This window comes from Schistocerca americana, chromosome 10 (genome assembly GCF_021461395.2).
Source record: "Schistocerca americana isolate TAMUIC-IGC-003095 chromosome 10, iqSchAmer2.1, whole genome shotgun sequence".
Taxonomy (NCBI): Eukaryota; Metazoa; Arthropoda; class Insecta; order Orthoptera; family Acrididae; genus Schistocerca; species Schistocerca americana.
The window spans coordinates 176,007,987-176,030,712 of NC_060128.1; the positions used below are offsets into that span (position 1 = coordinate 176,007,987).

At 39.7% G+C, this 22,726-nt stretch overlaps 1 protein-coding gene across 2 annotated transcripts in view; it reads right to left on the minus strand.

Annotated features, from left to right (window-relative positions):
* LOC124552631 (GA-binding protein subunit beta-1-like) overlaps positions 1–22,726 on the minus strand; it is a 97,977-nt gene that overhangs the window by 41,030 nt on the left and 34,221 nt on the right. The window contains exons 3-5 of one of the 2 annotated variants that reach the window (XM_047126957.1): positions 14,004–14,165; positions 11,002–11,199; positions 5,250–5,414 (exon numbers count right to left, since the gene is read on the minus strand). In XM_047126957.1, coding sequence (XP_046982913.1) covers positions 5,250–5,414; positions 11,002–11,199; positions 14,004–14,165 — 525 coding nt within the window. Of the gene's footprint in view, positions 1–5,249; positions 5,415–11,001; positions 11,200–14,003; positions 14,187–22,726 lie in introns of both variants that reach the window. The other variant, XM_047126956.1, reaches the window with a different exon arrangement.

The following is a 22,726-nucleotide window of genomic DNA, read 5'->3' on the forward strand; positions in this document are numbered from 1 at the left end:
TTTTGTAAACCCATAAATTTTAATTATATGTTTAATCTTATAAACATTTAAAGAATGTTATCTAATATTGTAATGTTTACAATTCTATTTTTATGGGTCATCTGGTGCTTACCAAGACAGTAGAGTCAAATTAAATGTTGAGAGAGAATCGGGACAGTGTTAAAAATGTGAGAATAGATTGCAAATTTTCAGATCATGTATATACACTGAGGTGATGAAAGTCATGGGATAGTGATATGAACATATACAGATGGCAGCAGTATCACATACACCAGGTATAAAAGGGCTGTGCATTTGTGGAGCTGTCATTTCTACTCAGGTCATTCATGTGAAAAGGTTTCCGACACGATTACGGCTGCACGACAGGAGTGAACAGATTTTTTAACGTGGCATAAAATGCATGGGAGATTCCATTTCAGAGGGAATTCAATACTCCCAGATCCATACAGTCAAGAATGTGCCAAGAATACCACATTTCAGGCATTGTCTCTCCCCACGGACAACACAGTGGCCAACAGCCTTCACTTAAAAACTGAGACCAGCGTTGTCTGTGTAGAGTTGTCAGCACTAACGGCTAAACAACACTGTTTGAAATAACCCCAGATATCAATGTGGATCTTCAACAAATGTATTTATTAGGACAGTGCGGAGAAATTTGATTTTAATGGGCTTCGGTAGCAGATGACCGACGTGAGTGCCTTTGCTAGACAACATTACCTGCAGCACTTCTTGGCTTGTGGCCATATCAGTTGGACCCTAGATGACTGGAAAACTGTAACCTGGTCAGTTCAGTCCCAATTTCGGTTGGTAAGAGCTGATAGTACGGTTTGAGTGTGATGCAGACCCCACAAAGCCATGGCCCAAACTTGTCAACAAGGCAATGTGTAAACTGGTAGTGGCTCCATAATGGCATAGGCTGTGTTTACATGGACTGGGCCCCCTGGTCCAACTGAACCAATCTTTGACTAGAAACGGTTATGTTCAGCTATTTGGAGACCATTTACAGCCATTCATGGACCTCATGTTTCCAAACAACGATGGAATTTTTATGGATGACAACGTGGCATGTCGCCGGTCCACAATTGGTTTGAAGAACATTCTGGACAGTTCGAGTGAATGATTTGGCCACGCAGATTGCCAGGTCAGTCCATGCACAACATCCTGCACCAGCAACATTTTCACAATTATGAATGGCTATAGAGGCAGCATGGCTCAATATTTCTACAGGGGACTTCCAGCAACTTGTTGAGATCACGGCACGTTGAGATGCTGCACTCCACCAGGCAAAAGGGGGTTGAGCATGATATTAGGAGATATTGCACGACTTTTTCACCTCAGTGTATACTGTGAGCTGTCGCTTTGAAAGGAGAAAATATAGTGCCAAAATGCATTTGAAACAGTCTTAATTATTTGGTGGGATGCGTGAAAAAGATCGCACATGCACAAATATCTTAATTAACTTTCTGCAGTGAACAATCGTAATCACCCCATTATTTACTTGAAGACCGTGAGATAATTATTTGCTACAATTTATTTGATGTTTATAATATGTTGCAGATAGGTTGTAGAAGTGAAATACAAATTTTTGGACACTATTTTATATTGTGATACAATCTGTAGCTCTCACTACTCTAATGCCACCTCCCATACATGCCTTGGCATTCTCAATATGAGAAGTTTTAAGAGCTCTGCTGGAATTGAGCCCACTCCTGAGAAAAAGCTGGGAGAGTTATCGTCAGTGGCTGGCAGACTACATTTCGAGATCTAACTGCCCAGACCACATCATTTACATCTAGACTCCATAAATCGCTGTGAAGCACTTGGCAGGAGGTACTTTTTCTTCTACTCATTTCATTCACAGATGGGAAGTGGGAAGATTTACTATCCATACACCTCTGTAGGAGATGTATTTTGCCTGATTTTATGTGTATCATCACTATGGGATAGACACACAGGGGACATTAGATTATTTCTAGTTTGAGCTGTGAAAGACAGTTCTCAAAACTTTCTAAACAGCTTCTGTCGAGATGTACAGCATCTTTCTTCAAGTGTCTGCCAGTGAAGATTTTTTATCATTTATGTTACATGTTCACTCAGTCAAACAGCCTGTGACTGTTCACACTGACCTAATTTGTATAAGGTCAATGTCCACTGCTAGCCCAACCAGAATGCATGTCCTGCCACTTGAGCAGTGTTTCGGTACAATACATACAAGAATTTTGTATCCAAACTTTCTTGTTGATAAACTGTGGTTTCCCAGTATCCTACCAATTAATTGTATGATGTATGGTTGCCCCAGCGGATACCTCTACACATCACTACTCTCCAACATTTGTATGACAATACTCAATCTGGCTTTGAGTAGTTGTTCCTGTATGCAACTTCCCACTTTTCTACATGAAGAGCTAGTCACCAGTATTTGCACCAGGCTCATACATTGACAAGATCTAAATGGATATTTCTGCCATTTTTTGCACACAGAATTTCCTTCTAGATAGGTGCATCATCTGTAAGAAGCCTGAGGTTGCAATAATATTATCTGGTAAGTGATTACTGTACTGGATAGCAATTATCAGCCCAAATCTGTATATTAAAAAAAAAAAAAAAAGAGGAAACTTATAAACATTCAGCATGTATCTACATTTACAAATTAATTTGTGATGTGAATGTAAACTGACTCATTCCACATCATTACGTTTTATCATGCAAATGATTCATGGAACATGAAACTGAATAAGTAACTTAACTAAAAAACGGATGCACCCAGAACAGGAGGAGGAAACAAGATGAAACTTCTCAGGCTGAGAGGGTACGTAATGTTATTACAGTGAATGCAAAATCGAGTAACATTTACAAAGAACTTGGCAGTATGAGCCCATTCAACAGAGGGTTGTTGCATACTGCTGAGGCCTGGATGTATGCATTGACTCAGTTGGGAAAGGTGTCATAAAGCCACTGTAACCTCTCCTGAAGCAAGCTAGCCTACAAGTGTTGTAACTGGTCATCGATATCCTGAATACTGGCACTATGACGTTTGAGCTCACAGCACACGTGTTCCTTTGTTGTTGTTGTTGCGATCTTCAGTCGATTTGATGTGCCTCTCCATGCTACTCTATCCTGGATGAGCCACTTCGTCTTCGAATAACTACTGCAACCTATATCCTTCTGAATCTGCTTAGTGTATTTATCTCTTGGTCTCCCTCTATGATTTTTACCCTCCACCCTGCATGATACTAAATTGGTGATCCCTTGGAGTCTGAGAATGTGTCCTACCGATCAATCCCTTCTTCTAGTCACGTTGTGCCACAAATTCCTCTTCTCCCCAATTCTATTCAGTACCTCCTCATTAGTTACGTAATCTACCCATTTAATCTTCAGCATTCTTCTGTAGCACCACATTTCGATAGCTTCTATTCTCTTCTAGTCCAAACTAGTTACTGTCCATGTTTCACTTCCATACATGGCTACACTCCACACAAATACTTTCAAAACAGACCTCCTGACACTTTAATCTATACTCAATGTTAACAAATTTCTCTTCTTCAGAAACACTTGCCTTGCCATAGCTAGTCTACATTTTATATCCTCCCTACTTTGACCATCATCAGTTATTTTGATTCCCAAGTAGCATAACTCATTTATTACTTTAAGTGTCTCATTTCTAAACTAATTCCTTCAGCATCACCTGATTTAATTCAAATACATTTCATTATCCTCATTTTTCTTTTGTTGATGTTCATCTTATATCCTCCTTTCAAGACACTGTCCATTCCGTTCAGCTGTTCTTCCAGGTCCTTTGCTGTCTATGACAGAATTACAATATCAAAGCCAAACCTCTGAGTTTTTATTTCTTCTCTGTGGATTTTAATTCCAATTACAAATTTTTTCTGTTTCCTTTACTCCTTGCCCAACATACAAATTGAACAATATTAGGGATGGGCTAAAACCCTGTCTCACTCCCTTCTCAACCACTGCTTCCCTTTCGTGCCCCTTAACTCTTATTTATCAAGATCAAATATGGGGATTTTACTGGCCATGAAAGCACCTCTGCATCACACAGGCAATTCACAGACACATAAGCTATGTATGGATGAGCAACCTCCTTTTGAAAAATGACATCATGATATTGTCACAGGAGCAGTAACACATGGGGTGCAGGATGTCCATGATGTATCATTCTTCCGTCAGAGTTTCCTGAATCACTAGCAGCAGTGACATGAAGTCATACCACATGCAAGGAGTGAGTACGCAACATTTTGAAGTGGAACCCATGTCCAGAAATGTCACCCATCGACACTACAGAGCATCAAAGTTATAGGCACCAATGCCTATAAATGTAAGTATATACAGAACAATTCCATGATGATGTTAAAAACTTTCTAGGATGAGGGAGATGGATAAATATATCAATCTGAAGTAAGGGTCCATATACCGGAAATGAACCAGTCGAAAGTTATAAGCATAAATCATTTTGATACCTCTGCCAGTGGCCAAAATGTACAGATACTGTTGTTGCTAAGATTGTAAGGTAGACAACTTTAAGTGGTAGTATGGAACAAAACAAGAAAATATGTCTAGTAAACACGGACTCCAAAATGCATACATACCTTACAAGCTATGTGCACTTGTTAAGTAGATGAGATGTGGTTCACAGTAGCAAAGGTGAACAAATGCTCATAGTTCCTCTCTCAGACTCTGGATGTTGGCTACCCTACCATCTTAGCAGAAACAGTATCAGTACGTGTATACCACAGTCAGAGATATCAGAACGGTTTTCCCTTATAACTTTTGACTCAAATGTTTCTGGTACACCTATTTCTCTCCACCATCCTAGAAAGTTTGACACATCATCATCACAGACTCACCCTGTACATACATACCTATACAGGTGCCGGTGCCTACAACTTCGAGACTCCGTAGTGTCGCCATATGACGTTTCGGAGCATAGGTTCCTATTCAAAATTCACTCACCTCTACAAGTTCTAAAATTTCTGAATACCATGTTTAGGGTTGTGAACAATTTATTTACAGGAAGGAAAAGTGGATTGCAACTGTTAGAAAAATGCATGTTAAATTTCAGCACCCTGGCAAATGTTTACTGTAGTCAAAAGAAACAACATTCAATATTTATAATAGGGAGAAGGTGGCTCGATTACTCTAGAAATAGAAATTTGGTTTCTTCTGTTTTGGTTGCACTATTTCTGTCAGAGACTTCAGTTGTCGCCAAGATGCACAGCCAGTGGACTAACCTCGAGCATCTCAAGAATGTCGTGCCGGTTGGCCTCGAGTGCCATTGTGAACGCCGTCTTGTCGAACTTGCTGACGTAGTGGGGGTTGGCTCCGTGCTGCAGCAACAGTCGAACACACTCTACATGCTCCCTCTCCACTGCCCAGTGCAGAGGTGTCATTTTCAGCTGCACAAATGAGGATATCACCAAAATGTGTTATTGCAAAACTTAACAAAAATTCAAACCAGAATGTTGTAAATTTGTGAACAAACAAATTTTCAACTTTTCCATGTTCATGTGCCGTATTGCTGTATAAACATACATAACACCTAATTAAGTTTCATCTTGCTGTTACATGCTTGATTTACTTATCAGAAACAACAATGTTCATCAGGTGGTTACTTTGACACAGCACTTTACCCTTGAGTACATCATATAAGCTTTCTTCAGAAATATTATGAAACAACGATTTATAGCAAAGTTATTTCATATTTCACATCACCCACTAAAATGAAAATATACTGAAATTAATTTTTGGTAGATGTGACATTTTGTCCACATGAAAATACCGAATTACCATAGTTGAAGATACATACTAAATAGAAATCTCATGTGTGATGCATTATATCAAAGTTGTAAGGCTTGTGTTGTGTGGTTTGAAAATAAACCATTAAGTGTGGTTGTGTATGCTACATGATTTGTATCTACATAACAGTTACAGTCTCCTGACCTTTCCCTTCCCTCTCATACAAAGCAAATTCATGACTGAATTAATGGGTTGTAGTACTAATTTCAAAATTATTTCTACATATTTGTTAGAATATAATTTACAACTTTCCACTTGGTAACTCATCTAGGTGTACTTTGAGTACCTTGATACAATAAAAATCTCTGTTGCCAGAGTCAACTGTTGTTGGTAACAATGTATTAGTGACAGAGATCATATCAACTATTGCAAATTGTAACAGGGGATGAATGGGTCAGCACATAGCAAATCACTAAATGGTGGACGTTATTAACAGATGAGCAACTGTACTACCTCCTCATTGTGGGCTTCTGAAGCAACCACATCACACGTCACAGAACACAGAGATTAACACCTCCAATAAACACTGGAGGCATAGAAAAAGACTGCCCAGACTTTAGTAGAGTGCGTACAAAACAACTTTGCCCGTACCAGTGCAGTACGGGATGGGAAAATAGTTTTGGTGGGGCCTACGTAGTCAACGACCTCCACACACACATGCATATTTTGCAGAACTTGTAAGAAACAGCTGGTGTGTCTGTAAATGATTGTAATAACATGTTATGTCAGTGAAACCAATAATTCATCAACTATGGACATTCAAACTAGAGTACGAAAACAGAAATAAACAAAAGATCAAACTGAAGCCAAACAAGTCTGCTTGCTTGCCAGCAGGAGCAAATCTCATAAAACAAAAAAGGAGTAAAAAATGTAGCACTGCAGACAATGCTGCTTGCTACGGTACTGACAACACAAAATAAATTTGATGTTTTAATGGAAAGCTTACATAATTGTTCCATTATAAAACTGCTGATCCATTCAAAAGGTATGGTATTAAACTAAGCTATTATAAAAATAATAAAATAAAGCATATCCTTCCTCGCAGTTACAACGAACTTGACAAACATAAGCAACCAGCTGTTTACAGGAGCACATGTAGAGACTGTCCCAGTTTTTACACAGATACTACAGGTAAATCATTTTCACATGATATAATGAACACATCTCAGCTCTATCTTTAAATGTGCCTCATAAATTAGGATTTTTAACTTCCTATTAGCTAAGGAAAATTGGGACAGTGTTTACACGCAAACAACTGTTGATAATATGTTCTTAAGCTTCCATAACACCTTCCTTTATTACTTTAATACAGCATTTCCTTTTGAAACAAAAACTTCAAGCAATCAAAATAGAAAGTCGTGGGTAACAAAAGGAATCAAAATTTCTAGCGAGAGAAACAGATTTCTCCAATATTGCTCCAAAAAATACATAGTCACTGAAGAATTTTCTGACTATTGTAAAGCCTACAAAAAAACTTATCTTAGAGTGATTAGACAGGCAAAACTTTTATGGAATGACAATTTCATAAGAAACTCTTCAAACAAAATGAAAGCTATGTGGAAAGTTATTAAAAAAGAAACTTGTAGTTCAACACCTAAAAAGGAAAACATTTCCCTAACACTTAATGACTCTAAGGTCACAGATCCATACACAGTTGTAAACAAGTTCAATGAATATTTCACCTCACTAGCAGAAGATCTCATTCAGGCAAACTGCAAGGTATCGTTCTTCAATTCCACCAATACGTCAAACAGCACTAATGCTACAATGTTTGTTTATGAAACAAACCCTGATGAAATTAGGAACATAATAAAATTGTTACCCAATAAAATCTCTAGTGGCTATGATGAAGTACCTGACCTCATATTAAAGGTGTGTGCTCCCCATATAGTAAAGCCATTATCAACCATCTACAACCAATCATTAAAAACTGGCATTTTTCCAGATGCTCTCAAAATAGCTAAAGTCTCACCATTACTAAAGAAAGGTTCCCCTGATTTAGTATCCAATTATAGACCATTATCCATATTAAGCATCTTTTCAAAAATCCTGGAAAAACTTTTTTTATGACAGGCTTATAAATTTCATAAAAAACCACGCACCAATCAGCATTCAACAACATGGTTTTAGTAAATCTTTATCCACCCAGACAGCAATTTTTGAACTGTTAGACCACATACTGAAATCAATTGACCAACATAATATAGCTGCAGGTATCTTCTTAGATCTCTCTAAAGCCTTTGACGTACTAGATCATAAAATACTGCTTGCTAAATTGGAAAGAAGAGGAATAAGAGGTGTGGCTCACAACTGGCTATGCTCTTACCTACAAAACCGCAGACATAAGGTATCACTTCAATACGATATTAATGTACAGAATAAAATAAATAACACAGTTTTCCTCTCGGAGGAAAGAACAATAAGATATGGTGTTCCCCAGGGTTCTGTTCTAGGGCCATTACTTTTCCTCATTTACATAGATGATCTTGTTGGACGTATGAGCCCACAAAAAACTATCCTGTTTGCTGATGATACAAGCATAGTGTTGACTGGATCTAGCCCTGAATCCCTTCAGACAATATCTGATAACTCTATGAAAAAACTTTCTGAGTGGTTTAACAAAAATGGCCTAATTGTTAATAGTGGGAAAACTGTATGTATCAACTTCCATCTAATTCCCACATCCAATCAAAAAACTATCCAAGTAAAGTTAAATAATGATAAAATTGAAAATGTAAATGCAACAAAATTTTTGGGTCTATGGGTCCAACACAATTTAAAATGGGACACACATATAAACAACTTATCAAAGAAACTCTCATCATTGTGCTATGGACTAAGAATACTAAAATCTACTACAAGTAAATCCACACTAATGCAAGCATACCATGCGCAGTTCCACTCGTTGCTCCGCTATGGAATCATCTTTTGGGGAAATTCAACTCACAGCACAAATATATTTAAACTACAAAAAAGAGCACTGAGGATAATCTGTGGCCTCAAAAAGCTGGAATCCTGTAAATGTCAATTTATAAAACTTAATGTTCTAAGCATCCCATCCCTATTCATTCAAGAAACAATCCTATTCACCAGGGAATACCTCTCAAGAACAGGCAAATTAATCCAAAACAATGATATACACGCTCATTATACCAGAGGGCAATCTAATATCCATCAATTTTTTTCAAGGACATCATCATACCAAAAATATATAACTCATCTGGGTGTCGTATTACACAATAAAATTCTAGAACAAATAAAAACTGCTCCAGATCCAATATTTAAAAATAAACTAAAGGCATTTCTGACAAAGCACTGTTTCTATTCAGTACAAGAATTCCTGGAAATGAAAAATTATAAAGTTCTTTTGTAAAATACTGTGATTAGAGTAAAACATTCTGTAGGCAAAATAATAACCTAATTTCTACTATACATAACTATGTTTCAGTTTCACTTCCCAAAATTTTTTAACTCGCTTTTTGAATGTACAAGTACACATTCTATTAGTATTAAAACTTAATTGTCTGTGAAATCTCAATGTTAATTTCATGTTTAATGTAGTTTTTAAATGACATTGTCCTTCTGTTGTGTTTCCAGTTGAAATTTTCACTATTCTGTAATCTCAGTGATTATTTGTGTAAATTTAAAGTAGCACTACATTGCCTACATGTTTCTTAGTTCCCCATGTAAATTGTTGTATTCTCTGTATGTGAAGTTACTATATTCATCAATGAACAATTTTGTGTACATTTTTTTAAATGGCAGTCCATTGCCTATTTTTTTTTCTCCAAACTACATATTTGTTAAGAAAAATGACTTGTCCTATATCATGTGTACTTTGTACAATATGTGATCCACAGGATAAATAAATAAATACAAATACAAATAAATCTGCAATGGTAGCTCACCTTTATGACACCAAAACTGGCTTTCAGATATCAATAAGGATCTCACAAACTGCCACAGAAAACTTTCAGGCACAAAATTTAGTATAATGTAGGCACTAGAAATATGCAGAAAACAGATTTTCCAACCTAATGACATTGTGAATGAATGTACAGATAGTGAATACAACAAATCAATTCCTGTTTTCAGTAATGACTGTCTCTTAGCACAACAGCCTCACAAGAAGCAATGAACACAATTTCCTTGTCCCTGCCTCACACATAAATACACCCTCTTACCTCCATTAACTACCTTGATCTTTATTCCTCTCATTTCTCTGTTATTTCTGTCATTAATCCCATATGAGACAGCTATCTTGTTAAATTTAACAACTGTGTCATTCTGTTACTATTAAATGAAAAACTGAAGCAAATGTAATGCACTTTATATCTATACAGTCCTTGAAGTGAAAGTAGTAGCTCAGAAACTGATTGGGCAGCAATCAGAAAATAAAAATATTGTGACAAAAGACAGAATATTATTATTAAATACATCCCTAATGTTCATGGGATCTGTCAATATGGAAAAAAAGTTTGACAGTTTAAAATGGTGCAAAATGTTCAACTTTCTGAGAAAAATGTGATTAAGCTATGGAAAGAAGGGATTACCTGTCTTTCCCTATGGTTTAATCCTATTTCCCAAGAACTTTGAGGGAAGAATAAGAATGGATGACTGAGAACAAAGCACTTGGATTAAAAAGGGTGTAAGACTACACTACTGATTAATCTATACATCAAAGAAGCAATGACAGAACTAAAAGAAAGGTTTACAAACATCAACCTTAATTTGGGGAACAAATTTCTGAGAATACATGTTTGGATCACAGCACTATATGGTAGTGAGTCACGGACTGTAGGAAAACCGATGTAGAAGACAATTGTAGCATTTGAGATGTGCTATAGGACAATGTTGAAAATCAGGCAGACAAATAAGATAAGGAATGAAGACATTCTCCATGGAATCGGCAAAGAAAGGAACATATAGAAAATTGTGATAAGAAGAAGGGACAGGATGATAGGGCATGGGAGCTGTATGAGGCAAAAGACTGCAAGGGTAGACAGAGACCAAAACACATCTAAAACAAGGGTGCCACAGAGAGTTGAAAAGATTGGTACAAGAGAAGAATTCATGGCAAACCGCATCAAACCAATCAGAAAACTGATGACAAAAAAACACTTGACTCCTCTCTGACTCCACACAGTCATTTCATATTGGGACAGTGAAAGGAACTGGATGTCATACCATGTCTTTGGCATCAACGTCAGCGCCCGTGTCCAGGAGCAGTTCAACAATGTCTGCGTGGCCCTCCTGGGCTGCTACGTGCAGAGGGGTTCGGTCGACCTTGGTCCGCGCATCCCGTGATATTCCTGCTCGCAACAGCAATTCGCATGTCTCCAGGTGGCCATTGGCTGCTGCTGCGTGTAGTGGGCTTGTCCCCAGCTGAAAATATGCCTAATTGTTTCTAACAAATATTGGAGCAGAACAACAAAGTAGGCATGTTAACTACATTAATAACAGATTTGCACAATGGATTCATGCCCGAGTACACAGAAAATAACTATGCAGTATACTATCTTTCATGTGTAGATGGAAAAGGTGTCTGCCAAGATGTTGTGATTCATTCCAGTAGATTATAATCACTATCTAAGACACACACACACACACACACACACACACACACACACACACACACACACGGTATAAGTCTAAAGTTCTTCTTTCTTTTTTCCTTAAATAAAGGTTCTTGGATGATAAAGTCACTGTAATAATTATTATTTCAATGATTTCAAAACATCTTTTTATGATGATTTAAGACTCTGAATAACTTTTTCAGTGTCTTAAGTTTTCTTGTCCTTCACTGTATTGCTGACTACAAAATTTCTTAAAGAGAGAAAAGAGAAATACAAAAAACTATGGAGGCACATAAAGCATATTACATTGGGCAAACACTTTCATCTACCACATCTGTTCATGCCAACTTTACATCATTCTCTGTTTTCAGCTCCTGAACATTCATTCTTAAAACATTAAAGTTTTTCAACAAAAATGTGTGTTAGCAATCAAAATCAAATATAATCACATTTTATTATGACAACAGAAATTCCAGGATGAAAGTAACAAACAAAACATGAGTGCGCACTCTCACACCCGCTGGAAAAACATATAGAACTTTGGCTTTATGTATAGATGGTGTTGAAGTCATTAACAGCAGTATCTTCACATTAGAGAAGAAAATAGGCCATGCCCTTTTCAAAACAACCATTACAGCATTTGCCAAAACTGATTTACGTAAATGAAAGAAAATATCAATTTGGCCAACCAAACAGGGATCTGAACTGCCATCATTTGAATCAGTCAGTTACAACAATGAAGCTGTGTATTTGGGAGTCTGTGTGAGAGTATGTTTCCATCAAGACCATAAAAATAGCATATATTTTAAAGTTAGGGTGACCTTTTTTTCATTTTTTTGGTGTCGTTATACATCCTCCACTATCTATCTGCAAGGAGTAATTGGTTCTCATTTGGCTTTGTTTGTTAGCTGAAAAATAATTATCTCCCTGCTATAAAATTTTAAGTACCTAGCCAGAGAAACTTCTAAGGCAATAAATCTTAAATATTTGGAGTAAGAGACATAATGTAATGACTGACTAATGGACTTTCATCATTTCTATATACTTCTCAGTTCACAATAAAGGTCTTCATAAATAATAAACTCCGTGTTCACTGATCTTTGCCTTTTATGGGGATTAATTGAATACTGAGCACACTGGTGGATGACTGCTTGAAACCTAGCAGACTAAAACAGTTACAGATGATTCAAAATATCAATTTGTTGCCATACAGTTCGTTCATAACCATAATTCAGACTAGAGACATCACAAAGGCTTATTTCAAGCCTTAACAACTTCCAGTCCAGTGGTAGCAAGAGCTATGCGCACTCCAAATCAGTTCATGGCAATTGCACACAGAGCACTACTGGCTACTGTTGACAATATATATACTTCCCACAATGCCTAATTTCATGATTTTGTACATTGTCTAAGCCGAAGAATGCTTACACCAATATTTCAAACAAATATTTAAATAGGCTGATTTCATACAGTTTATGGTCATGAATTTAGACAGTAGCATAACATAATTAACATACATTTCTTTGTGGGTCTCAGTAATGTGCATGCCTTTCTAAATATTGTTAAATCAGGTCTCACTTCTTTAGTGTGGAACTCAAACAGTGATCTTTATTGTACTTCCTTATACTAAAATTACTTTCAAAATATTGCAGTCATAAAACTTAGTACTTTAAGTCAGTAAAGGCCAACAAAAGTTTATTAGCAGAATCAAAATTTTTAGAGCACATGGTACTAAGAAGTTTTAAATGTGTTCTTCTCTAAAATAAGTACTTCCCAGCAAAACTAACAAGGAGGGATCCCTAGCGGTGGGATCGACTTTTTGTAACCATCTATCTAGTGATGTAGGTTGAGATCCCAGCCATAACACTTTGCAGCCATTCATCCTGGTAAGACCTCATTATTGCCAGAAAAAAAAGAAAAAGAAAAAAAAATAAAGAAAGAAAAAAAAAACTGGAAGTTTACGTGACACTCAACAACATTAAAATAGTATAATCATATTGACTGATTGTGTGGTGTAATGGATAAGCTAAGTACAGATCATTATTTTTATTCAATTAATTTGTTTAAACATAATTTTTTATTTCTACTCCTTTGTCACATCATTTTAATCACCTTATCAACTTCTTCATTCACTCCCATTTTTCTTCTTATCATTCTTTTTCTGCTTGAAATCTTTTTTCGTGTTATTTTACTTAATATTATCTATTAATTTCAATTCAATACAGGGTGTGAGAGCTGGGATCTTAACCTACATCACCATGTAGACGGTTCTAAAAAAGCTGATCCCACTGGTGAAGACCTCTCCTTGCAAGTACAGACTATGAATCAGCGAAATGTGAATTAATTTTGATATTTACTGGGTAACTGTTCAAAGGTAAATTACAACAGGATGAAAGCTAATATTTATTCACTCTAAGAGTAATACATGAGTAAGTGGAAAGGCTCCACTCCACTACATTTCAGAATGTGTTGCCATTGGTCACTCCTCATATATTTGATGCACTTACACTGAGCCAGCCAAGCCACGCGGGTACACATTCAGCCCAATTACCTCAAGCACTCTCTCATTCCCTGTCCCACCCATACAGCCAGTACACGACACGAAAGACTCACCCAATCGGTGGCGAAGGGCGCGCCACGGCTCATGAGCAGCCGCACCTCGTCTGTGTCACCGAGCTCGGCACTCGTCAGCAGCCGCTTGCCTAGCTCGATCAGATTGTTGTTGGCGCGCTGTACAATCGCCTCACTGCCAGTGAAGCCTGCCAGCATGCTGGCCTGCAACAGCATTCCCATTTCCTAGTTTCAAAAATAGCAGTTCCAGTCAGTCACATAGTGCTGTACAGAAATGTTGGTATAATTTCAGCAAAATTGCAAGTAGAGAGAACAGCTTGTCAGTATGTACCGCTGAGTGACAAAATTTTGAGAACTTATCAATAACATCTATTTAACCAAAACAGTAGTAACAATGGGACCTCATTTATTGAGACTAGGTGGGACCGTGGGTAATCAGGATTACTGGAAATCTGGATCCAGAAATTCTAAAACCAATCATAATATATTGAAATAATCAGCAACCATTTGCATAAAAGAAATTTAATTTCCTTAGCCAGTTTGAGGCACTCGGCATCCTTCTTCAGAAGGTTACAACTGCAGCATTATTTGTGAGTGTCGACAACAAGATGTGTGCAGCATATTGCTGTGGGCACGTCGTGTATAGTGCCCATACAAATTGGTATAAAGAAGCCAAGCAACAAGTACAGACATTGTGCCAGAACTGGAGCTAATCTGCTAACGATATGTGTGTCATTAGCTGATTAGCTCCAGCACTGGTGTGATGAAAAATGGAATAAATAGTGCAATTAGAAATACGGGAAAGTTGGAAAGGAGGGGTAACCAGAGAGAAATGAAAGAGTGAGAAAGATAAACATAACAAGTATTATGCAGTGAATAATTGTGTAAATAATTAAATTCTGGACACAAGAAAAAAATCTACAACTGAAGAAAAAAGTTTCCACTGAAAATGTAAACACTGTTTGTGAAGCTCGCATTGTATGAGCAAATAGAGGATGCATCAAAATGGATGGCAGAATACGAGGATAAATTGAAGACCAAAATGTATATACTGGCCAACCACTTTGTCTCCATGCAATTTTACAGTTTCCTTGGTCAAACCTTCCTTGTAGTTCAATATAATTTCACAGATTCTATTCTAACAGGATCAGTTCTAGTATTATATTTAAATGCTCCATCTCTTTGTAAAATCTTGTCACAGTGGGTGCCGTGTATAGTGTCATTTGAAAAACTGAGTCATGGTTGATGCAGATCATCAGATACAAATATTCTTTTAGATAAGGCTGCTACTGCAAATGATTTCATGTATGTCTTTGTTGCCTTCTATTTCACTTTTTTTTTATATTGACACATGGTTCATCATCTTCTTGCCTAAACTTCATCATGCTTTGCATACTAGTCCTATATCTAAAAAAACAGTAAGAAAAAATGCATACAAGGATCAAATTGTAAAAAAAAAATGCAATCCATCAGTAGATTAGAAAAATCATTACATGCACCAACATTGCATTGACATAGAGGAACAACAACTACATTATTTTATTTACAAGGCTTTTTCTCCACGTCTTCGCCTGTGTATGTGTTCAACACATATTAAATACACCTCCTCCTCTCCCCCTCTGTGTTCACCCCTTCCTCCCTCTAAGTGTCCATGTATGCATGTATGCTCTCTCTCTCTCTCTCTCTCTCTCTCTCTCCATTTCCACCTCCCCCTCTCTTTGTCCTTTCCCTCCTTCACCTTGCTCTGTCCATTCCCTCCTCTATCCCTACCAACTTGTATTCACTTGTCCCACATGTACAGGCCACCATGTACAGCAGATAGATTAGCAGGCCAATACTATTCCAACACAACACCCCTGTAATGAAGAGTAGCATATATATATATTACCTTAGGGGGAAAAAAGGACAGGTATACACTCGCGCACACACACACACATATCCATCTGCACATACACAGACACAAGCAGACATTTGTAAAGGCTTGTGTCTGTGTATGTGCGGATGGATATATGTGTGTGTGTGAGTGTATACCTGTCCTTTTTTTCCCCCTAAGGTAAGTATTTCCGCTCCCAGGTTGGAATGACTCCTTACCCTCTCCCTTAAAACCCACATCCTTTCGTCTTTCCCTCTCCTTCCCTTTTTCCCGATGAGGCAACAGTTTGTTGTGAAAGCTTGAATTTCGTGTGTATGTTTGTGTGTCTATCGACCTGCCAGCACTTTCGTTCGGTAAGTCACATCATCTGTGTTTTTAGATATATTTTTCCCACGTGGAATGTTTCCAACAAAGATGATGAGACTTACCAAACAAAAGCGCTGGCAGGTCGATAGACACACAAACATACACACAAAATTCAAGCTTTCGCAACAAACGGTTGCTTCATCAGGAAAGAGGGGAGGGAAAGACGAAAGGATGTGGGTTTTAAGTGAGAGGGTAAGGAGTCATTCCAATCCCGGGAGTGGAAAGACTTACCTTAGGGGGAAAAAAAAGGACAGGTATACACTTGCGCACACACGCACACGCTCCAGTCCGGAATCCCTCAACCATTACACCATCAACCTGACAACAGCTTTCGTATCCCGCAACTACCCTCCCGACCTGGTACAGAAGCAAATAATCAGAGCCACTTACTCATCCTCTCAAACCCAGAACCTCCCACAGAAGAAACACAAAAGTGCCCCACTTGTGACAGGATACTTTCCGGGACTGGATCAGACTCTGAATGTGGCTCTCCAGCAGGGATACGACTTCCTCAAATCCTGCCCTGAAATGAGATCCATCCTTCATGAAATCCTCCCCACTCCACCAAGAGTGTCTTTCCGCCGTCTACCTAACCTTCGTAACCTCTTAGTTCATCCCTATGAAATCCCCAAACCACCTTCCCTACCCTCTGGCTCCTACCCTTGTAACCGCCCCCGGTGTAAAACCTGTCCCATGCACCCTCCCACCACCACCTACTCCAGTCCTGTAACCCTGAAGGTGTACACGATCAAAGGCAGAGCCACGTGTGAAAGCACCCATGTGATTTACCAACTGACCTGCCTACACTGTGACACATTCTATATGGGAATGACCAGCAACAAACTGTCCATTCGCATGAATGGACACAGGCAGACAGTGTTTGTTGGTAATGGGGATCACCCTGTGGCTAAACATGCCTTGGTGCATGGCCAGCACATCTTGGCACAGTGTTACACCGTCCGGGTTATCTGGATACTTCCCACTAACACCAACCTATCTGAACTCCGGAGATGGGAACTTGCTCTTCAATATATCCTCTCTTCCCGTTATCCACCAGGCCTCAATCTCCGCTAATTTCAAGTTGCCGCCACTCATACCTCACCTGTCATTCAACAACATCTTTGCCTCTGCACTTCCGCCTCGACTGACGTCTCTGCCCAAACTCTTTGCCTCTGTATATGTCTGCTTGTGTCTGTATATGTGTGGGTGGATATGTGTGTGTGTGCGCAAGTGTATGCCCGTCCTTTTTTCCCCCCAAGGTAAGTCTTTCCGCTCCCGGGATTGGAATGACTCCTTACCCTCTCCCTTAAAACCCAAATCCTTTCGTCTTTCCCTCTCCTTCCCTCTTTCCTGACGAAGCAACCGTTGGTTGCGAAAGCCAGTATTTTGTGTGTATGTTTGTGTTTGTTTGTGTGTCTATCGACGTGCCAGCGCTTTCGTTTGGTAAGTCACATCATCTTTGTTTTTAGATATATTTTTCCCATGTGGAATGTTTCCCTCTATTAATTCATATCATTAATTTGAACCCAACAATTACATTTGTTATTGTCACTGTCGCATTTCGAAATCTTTTCTGTCGTCTTATTTTCTCTTTTTGTTTTTGCCAGTAGTTTCACTTTGTATTCACCTTCTCCTTTTTACCATAATCTACTATACAATTTTATCCCGCCTATATATACTCAATAATACGTCACCCACTTCCAAACCATAACCAAAAAATTTTTCTTTCAACAATACCGCAGCTATAAAATCCACCGTTTCTAGTCCACAAACAGTTCCTTTCACCTATTAAACAACCATTTCATCTAGTTCTGATAACTTTTGCTTTATTTCCATTTCCGTTTTTCCCACATCACTGATAATTTTTAGCCGCTTCCCACAGGTTTTAACGTCATTATTTCTTCGCCAGACAATTGTTAGCCTCATTTTCATAATCTGCCACCACAAAACCACTCTTTTTAATACATTTACACGCTGTTTCTTCGAAATATTCCCGAATCTCTCCATCCTTTAAAGTGTTTTGGCGGCAACACAACCACCTAACCTTTGTGCACATCGTTGTCTACCAACCCAAGTTCACCACAGGATCAACATAGCCCGGCTTTATCCAACATTTTTTCGCCTTTTTCACAACAGATCTCAAGTTATTTTCATTTTCATTTCAACCTCATGTTACACTTTCCACCTTCTAATACCCTGTCACCCTCACAACACCCCCACAACGACCCCATTAAGTTTTATTTACATTCCCTCCGCAAACATGCCTTCACCCTAGCCAGATTACGCTCGCATATTTTACTTTCTCAGGCTTGTCTGACATTTGGCATTACCCCCAAAGGCCTCACACTTAAAGTTCCCATCTCTGGCTGCAACCCTTCTTTCCATCAGTTCCTATACCAGTTCCAAACTGAACAATCCATTGCCCTCACCCACCTAATCCTTCACCTACACATCAACTCAGCCAATGAACACACCCGTCAACTCCTATCCTTAATAAAAGTCCTCAATCTTTCCTCTCCCACATCCGCACCGGCTGTTCAGAGCATCCTCCTACAGGCCAACCGCAAATTAGAACAGCATGCCACCCTTCACCTCAAAAAACTATCCAATCTCCTGGTTTCCCAAATCCGGAAAGGCAACTCACTCACCCTTCACAACCTTTCCAGCAAACCTCCACCTCCTCTCATTGCACACAAACCCAGTCTCTCCCATCTACTCAACCTCCCACCTCCAGCTCCACTCCCACCAAAACCTCAAAATTCCAATCAACACAATCTGGAACCACAACACCCTAATTCAGTAGTTAACCTTTCCACCAAACCTCTCTCCCAATCCGAAACCTCTGTCCTATCCAAAGGCCTCACCTTCAGCCCCACTCCCAGATTCAACCAAACAGCCCTCGTCAAAGATTTACTGTCCTACACTCGTACTCTCTGCTGGAAGAATCACTTTGCCACGAAGAAAAATGATCCTAATCCTACTCCTAATGATCCAACTCCTCAAGACACTATCCAAATTGAACCCTGCCTGGAACAGTTCCGTCCTCCGTCACAGCGGGACCCACCTCCTCTTCCTCAAAATCACCCTCTCCAAACCTTTCAGGAATTTCTGACTTCCAGCATTGCCTCTCAATCCTTCTTAAAAAACCTTAATCCTACTCCCAACATCACCACTGCTGAAGCCCAGGCTATCCATGATCTGAAGGCTGACCGGTCCATCGTCATTCTTCCGGCGGACAAGGGTTCCACGACCGTGGTACTTGATCGTCGGGAGTATGTGGCTGAGGGACTGCGTCAGCTTTCAGACAACACCACATACAAAGTTTGCCAAGGTAATCCCATTCCTGATATCCAGGAGGAGCTTCAAGGAATCCTCAGAACCTTAGGCCCCCTACAAAACCTTTCACCTGACTCCATCAACCTCCTGACCCCACCGACACCCCGCACCCCTACCTTCTACCTTCTTCCTAAAATTCACAAACCCAATCATCCCGGCCGCCCCATTGTAGCTGGTTACCAAGCCCCCACAGAACGTATCTCTGCATACGTAGATCAACACCTTCAACCCATTACATGCAGTCTCCCATCCTTCATCAAAGACACCAACCACTTTCTCGAACGCCTGGAATCCTTACCCAATCCGTTACCCCCGGAAACCATTCTTGTAACTATTGATGCCACTTCCTTATACACAAATATCCCGCATGTCATGGGCCTCGCTGCGATGGAGCACTTCCTTTCACGCCGATCACCTGCCACCCTACCTAAAACCTCTTTCCTCATTACCTCAGCCAGCTTCATCCTGACCCAGCTTCATCCTGACCCACAACTTCTTCACTTTTGAAGGCCAGACATACCAACAATTAAAGGGAACAGCCATGGGTACCAGGATGGCCCCCTCGTACGCCAACCTATTTATGGGTCGCTTAGAGGAAGCCTTCTTGGTTACCCAAGCCTGCCAACACAAAGTTTGGTACAGATTTATTGATGACATCTTCATGATCTGGACTCACAGTGAAGAAGAACTCCAGAATTTCCTCTCCAACCTCAACTCCTTTGGTTCCATCAGATTCACCTGGTCCCACTCCAAATCCCATGCCACTTTCCTTGATGTTAACCTCCACCTGACCAATGGCCAGTTTCACACGTCCGTCCACATCAAACCCACCAACAAGCAACAGTACCTCCATTATAACAGCTGCCACCCATTCCACATCAAACGGTCCCTTCCCTACAGCCTAGGTCTTCGTGGCAAACGAATCTGCTCCAGTCCGAAATCCCTCAACCATTACACCAACAACCTGACAACAGCTTTCGCATCCCGCAACTACCCTCCCGACCTGGTACAGAAGCAAATAACCAGAGCCACTTACTCATCCTCTCAAACCCAGAACCTCCCACAGAAGAAACACAAAAGTGCCCCACTTGTGACAGGATACTTTCCGGGACTGGATCAGACTCTGAATGTGGCTCTCCAGCAGGGATACGACTTCCTCAAATCCTACCCTGAAATGAGATCCATCCTTCATGAAATCCTCCCCACTCCACCAAGAGTGTCTTTCCGCCGTCTACCTAACCTTCGTAACCTCTTAGTTCATCCCTATGAAATCCCCAAACCACCTTCCCTACCCTCTGGCTCCTACCCTTGTAACCGCCCCCGGTGTAAAACCTGTCCCATGCACCCTCCCACCACCACCTACTCCAGTCCTGTAACCCTGAAGGTGTACACGATCAAAGGCAGAGCCACGTGTGAAAGCACCCATGTGATTTACCAACTGACCTGCCTACACTGTGACACATTCTATATGGGAATGACCAGCAACAAACTGTCCATTCGCATGAATGGACACAGGCAGACAGTGTTTGTTGGTAATGAGGATCACCCTGTGGCTAAACATGCCTTGATGCACGGCCAGCACATCTTGGCACAGTGTTACACCGACCGGGTTATCTGGATACTTCCCACTAACACCAACATATCCGAACTCCAGAGATGGGAACTTGCTCTTCAATATATCCTCTCTTCCCGTTATCCACCAGGCCTCAATCTCCACTAATTTCAAGTTGCCGCCACTCATACCTCACCTGTCATTCAACAACATCTTTGCCTCTGCACTTCCGCCTCGACTGACATCTCTGTCCAAACTCTTTGCCTCTGTATATGTCTGCTTGTGTCTGTATATGTGTGGATGGATATGTGTGTGTGTGTGCGCGAGTGTATACCCGTCCTTTTTTCCCCCTAAGCTAAGTCTTTCCGCTCCCGGGATTGGAATTAGTCCTTACCCTCTCCCTTAAAACCCAAATCCTTTCGTCTTTCCCTCTCCTTCCCTCTTTCCTGATGAAGCTACCGTTGGTTGCGAAAGCTAGTATTTTGTGTGTATGTTTGTGTTTGTTTGTGTGTGTATCAACGTGCCAGCGCTTTCGTTTGGTAAGTCACATCATCTTTGTTTTTTTTATATATATATATTAAACAGAAGATTAATTTCCTGTCACAGTTGCATAGATATTCTCTAATGACAACTTGTTTGGAATGAGTCCCTTTATTTCTGAACCACTGCCTGTATCTTTATCATGTAACATCATGTAAAGTAATTCCATTGCAGTTTATACAATTTTTGTTCTGTTTTTACAGTATACATTCAAACTGTCTGTCCCTGGCAGTATCGACTCCCATACATTATACATTTACTAAGTTGATGTAGTGCATGGAAGTTCATTGTGCCATGGACACACTTAAAATGTATCCTGTAAGAACAGAACAAAACTTTTACATACAAGGGGTGATAAAAAAAATGGTATGCCAACCAGGCAAAATCAACGTGAGCACTGAGGCAACGATCCCACCAATGCACCACGTTGAAGATACCTGTTTGGTGAAATACTGTGTCCTATTGCATTAAAAAGTCTATTATACTGCCTGCTGCATGAAAAAGACCATTACTGCCTGCTGCACTCTCTCATCCTATGGGAATCATCAACCCTTCCAAGACTTTTTTAAGGCGTCAAAGGTATGATAATCACATGGGGAGAGATCAGGACTATGAGCAAGTGCTCAAGTGTTTCCCACTTGACTCGGGGTATCTTCTGCATTATGACATTTGTGATATGGGGAAGTGTGTTATCATGAAGCAGCAGCACCCCCTGTCACACCATTCCACAATGATGGTTTTCAGCAGACATGCGGCCCCACTCACACTCTTCATTCTCCGACGGATGTCTACGGGTGTTTGTCCTTTGGCAGCCAAGAAAAGAATAATGGCATATTGGTCCTGTTTGGGAAGATTTGGTTATAACATTGCCACAGCAATGCACTAAAATAGAAACTTTTTGATCGCCCTTTATATTACACTAGAATTATTTTACAGTCACACAATAAACACACAGGCAATGGTTCAAAAATGAATGGACCCATTCGAAGCTAGTCACCATTAAGGAATATTACGCAATTGTGAGAGAAATCTAAATAAATAATAAAATCATTAAGTCCCTGAGAAGCAGTAAATCTTCTGGTTATAATGTTGTTTCTG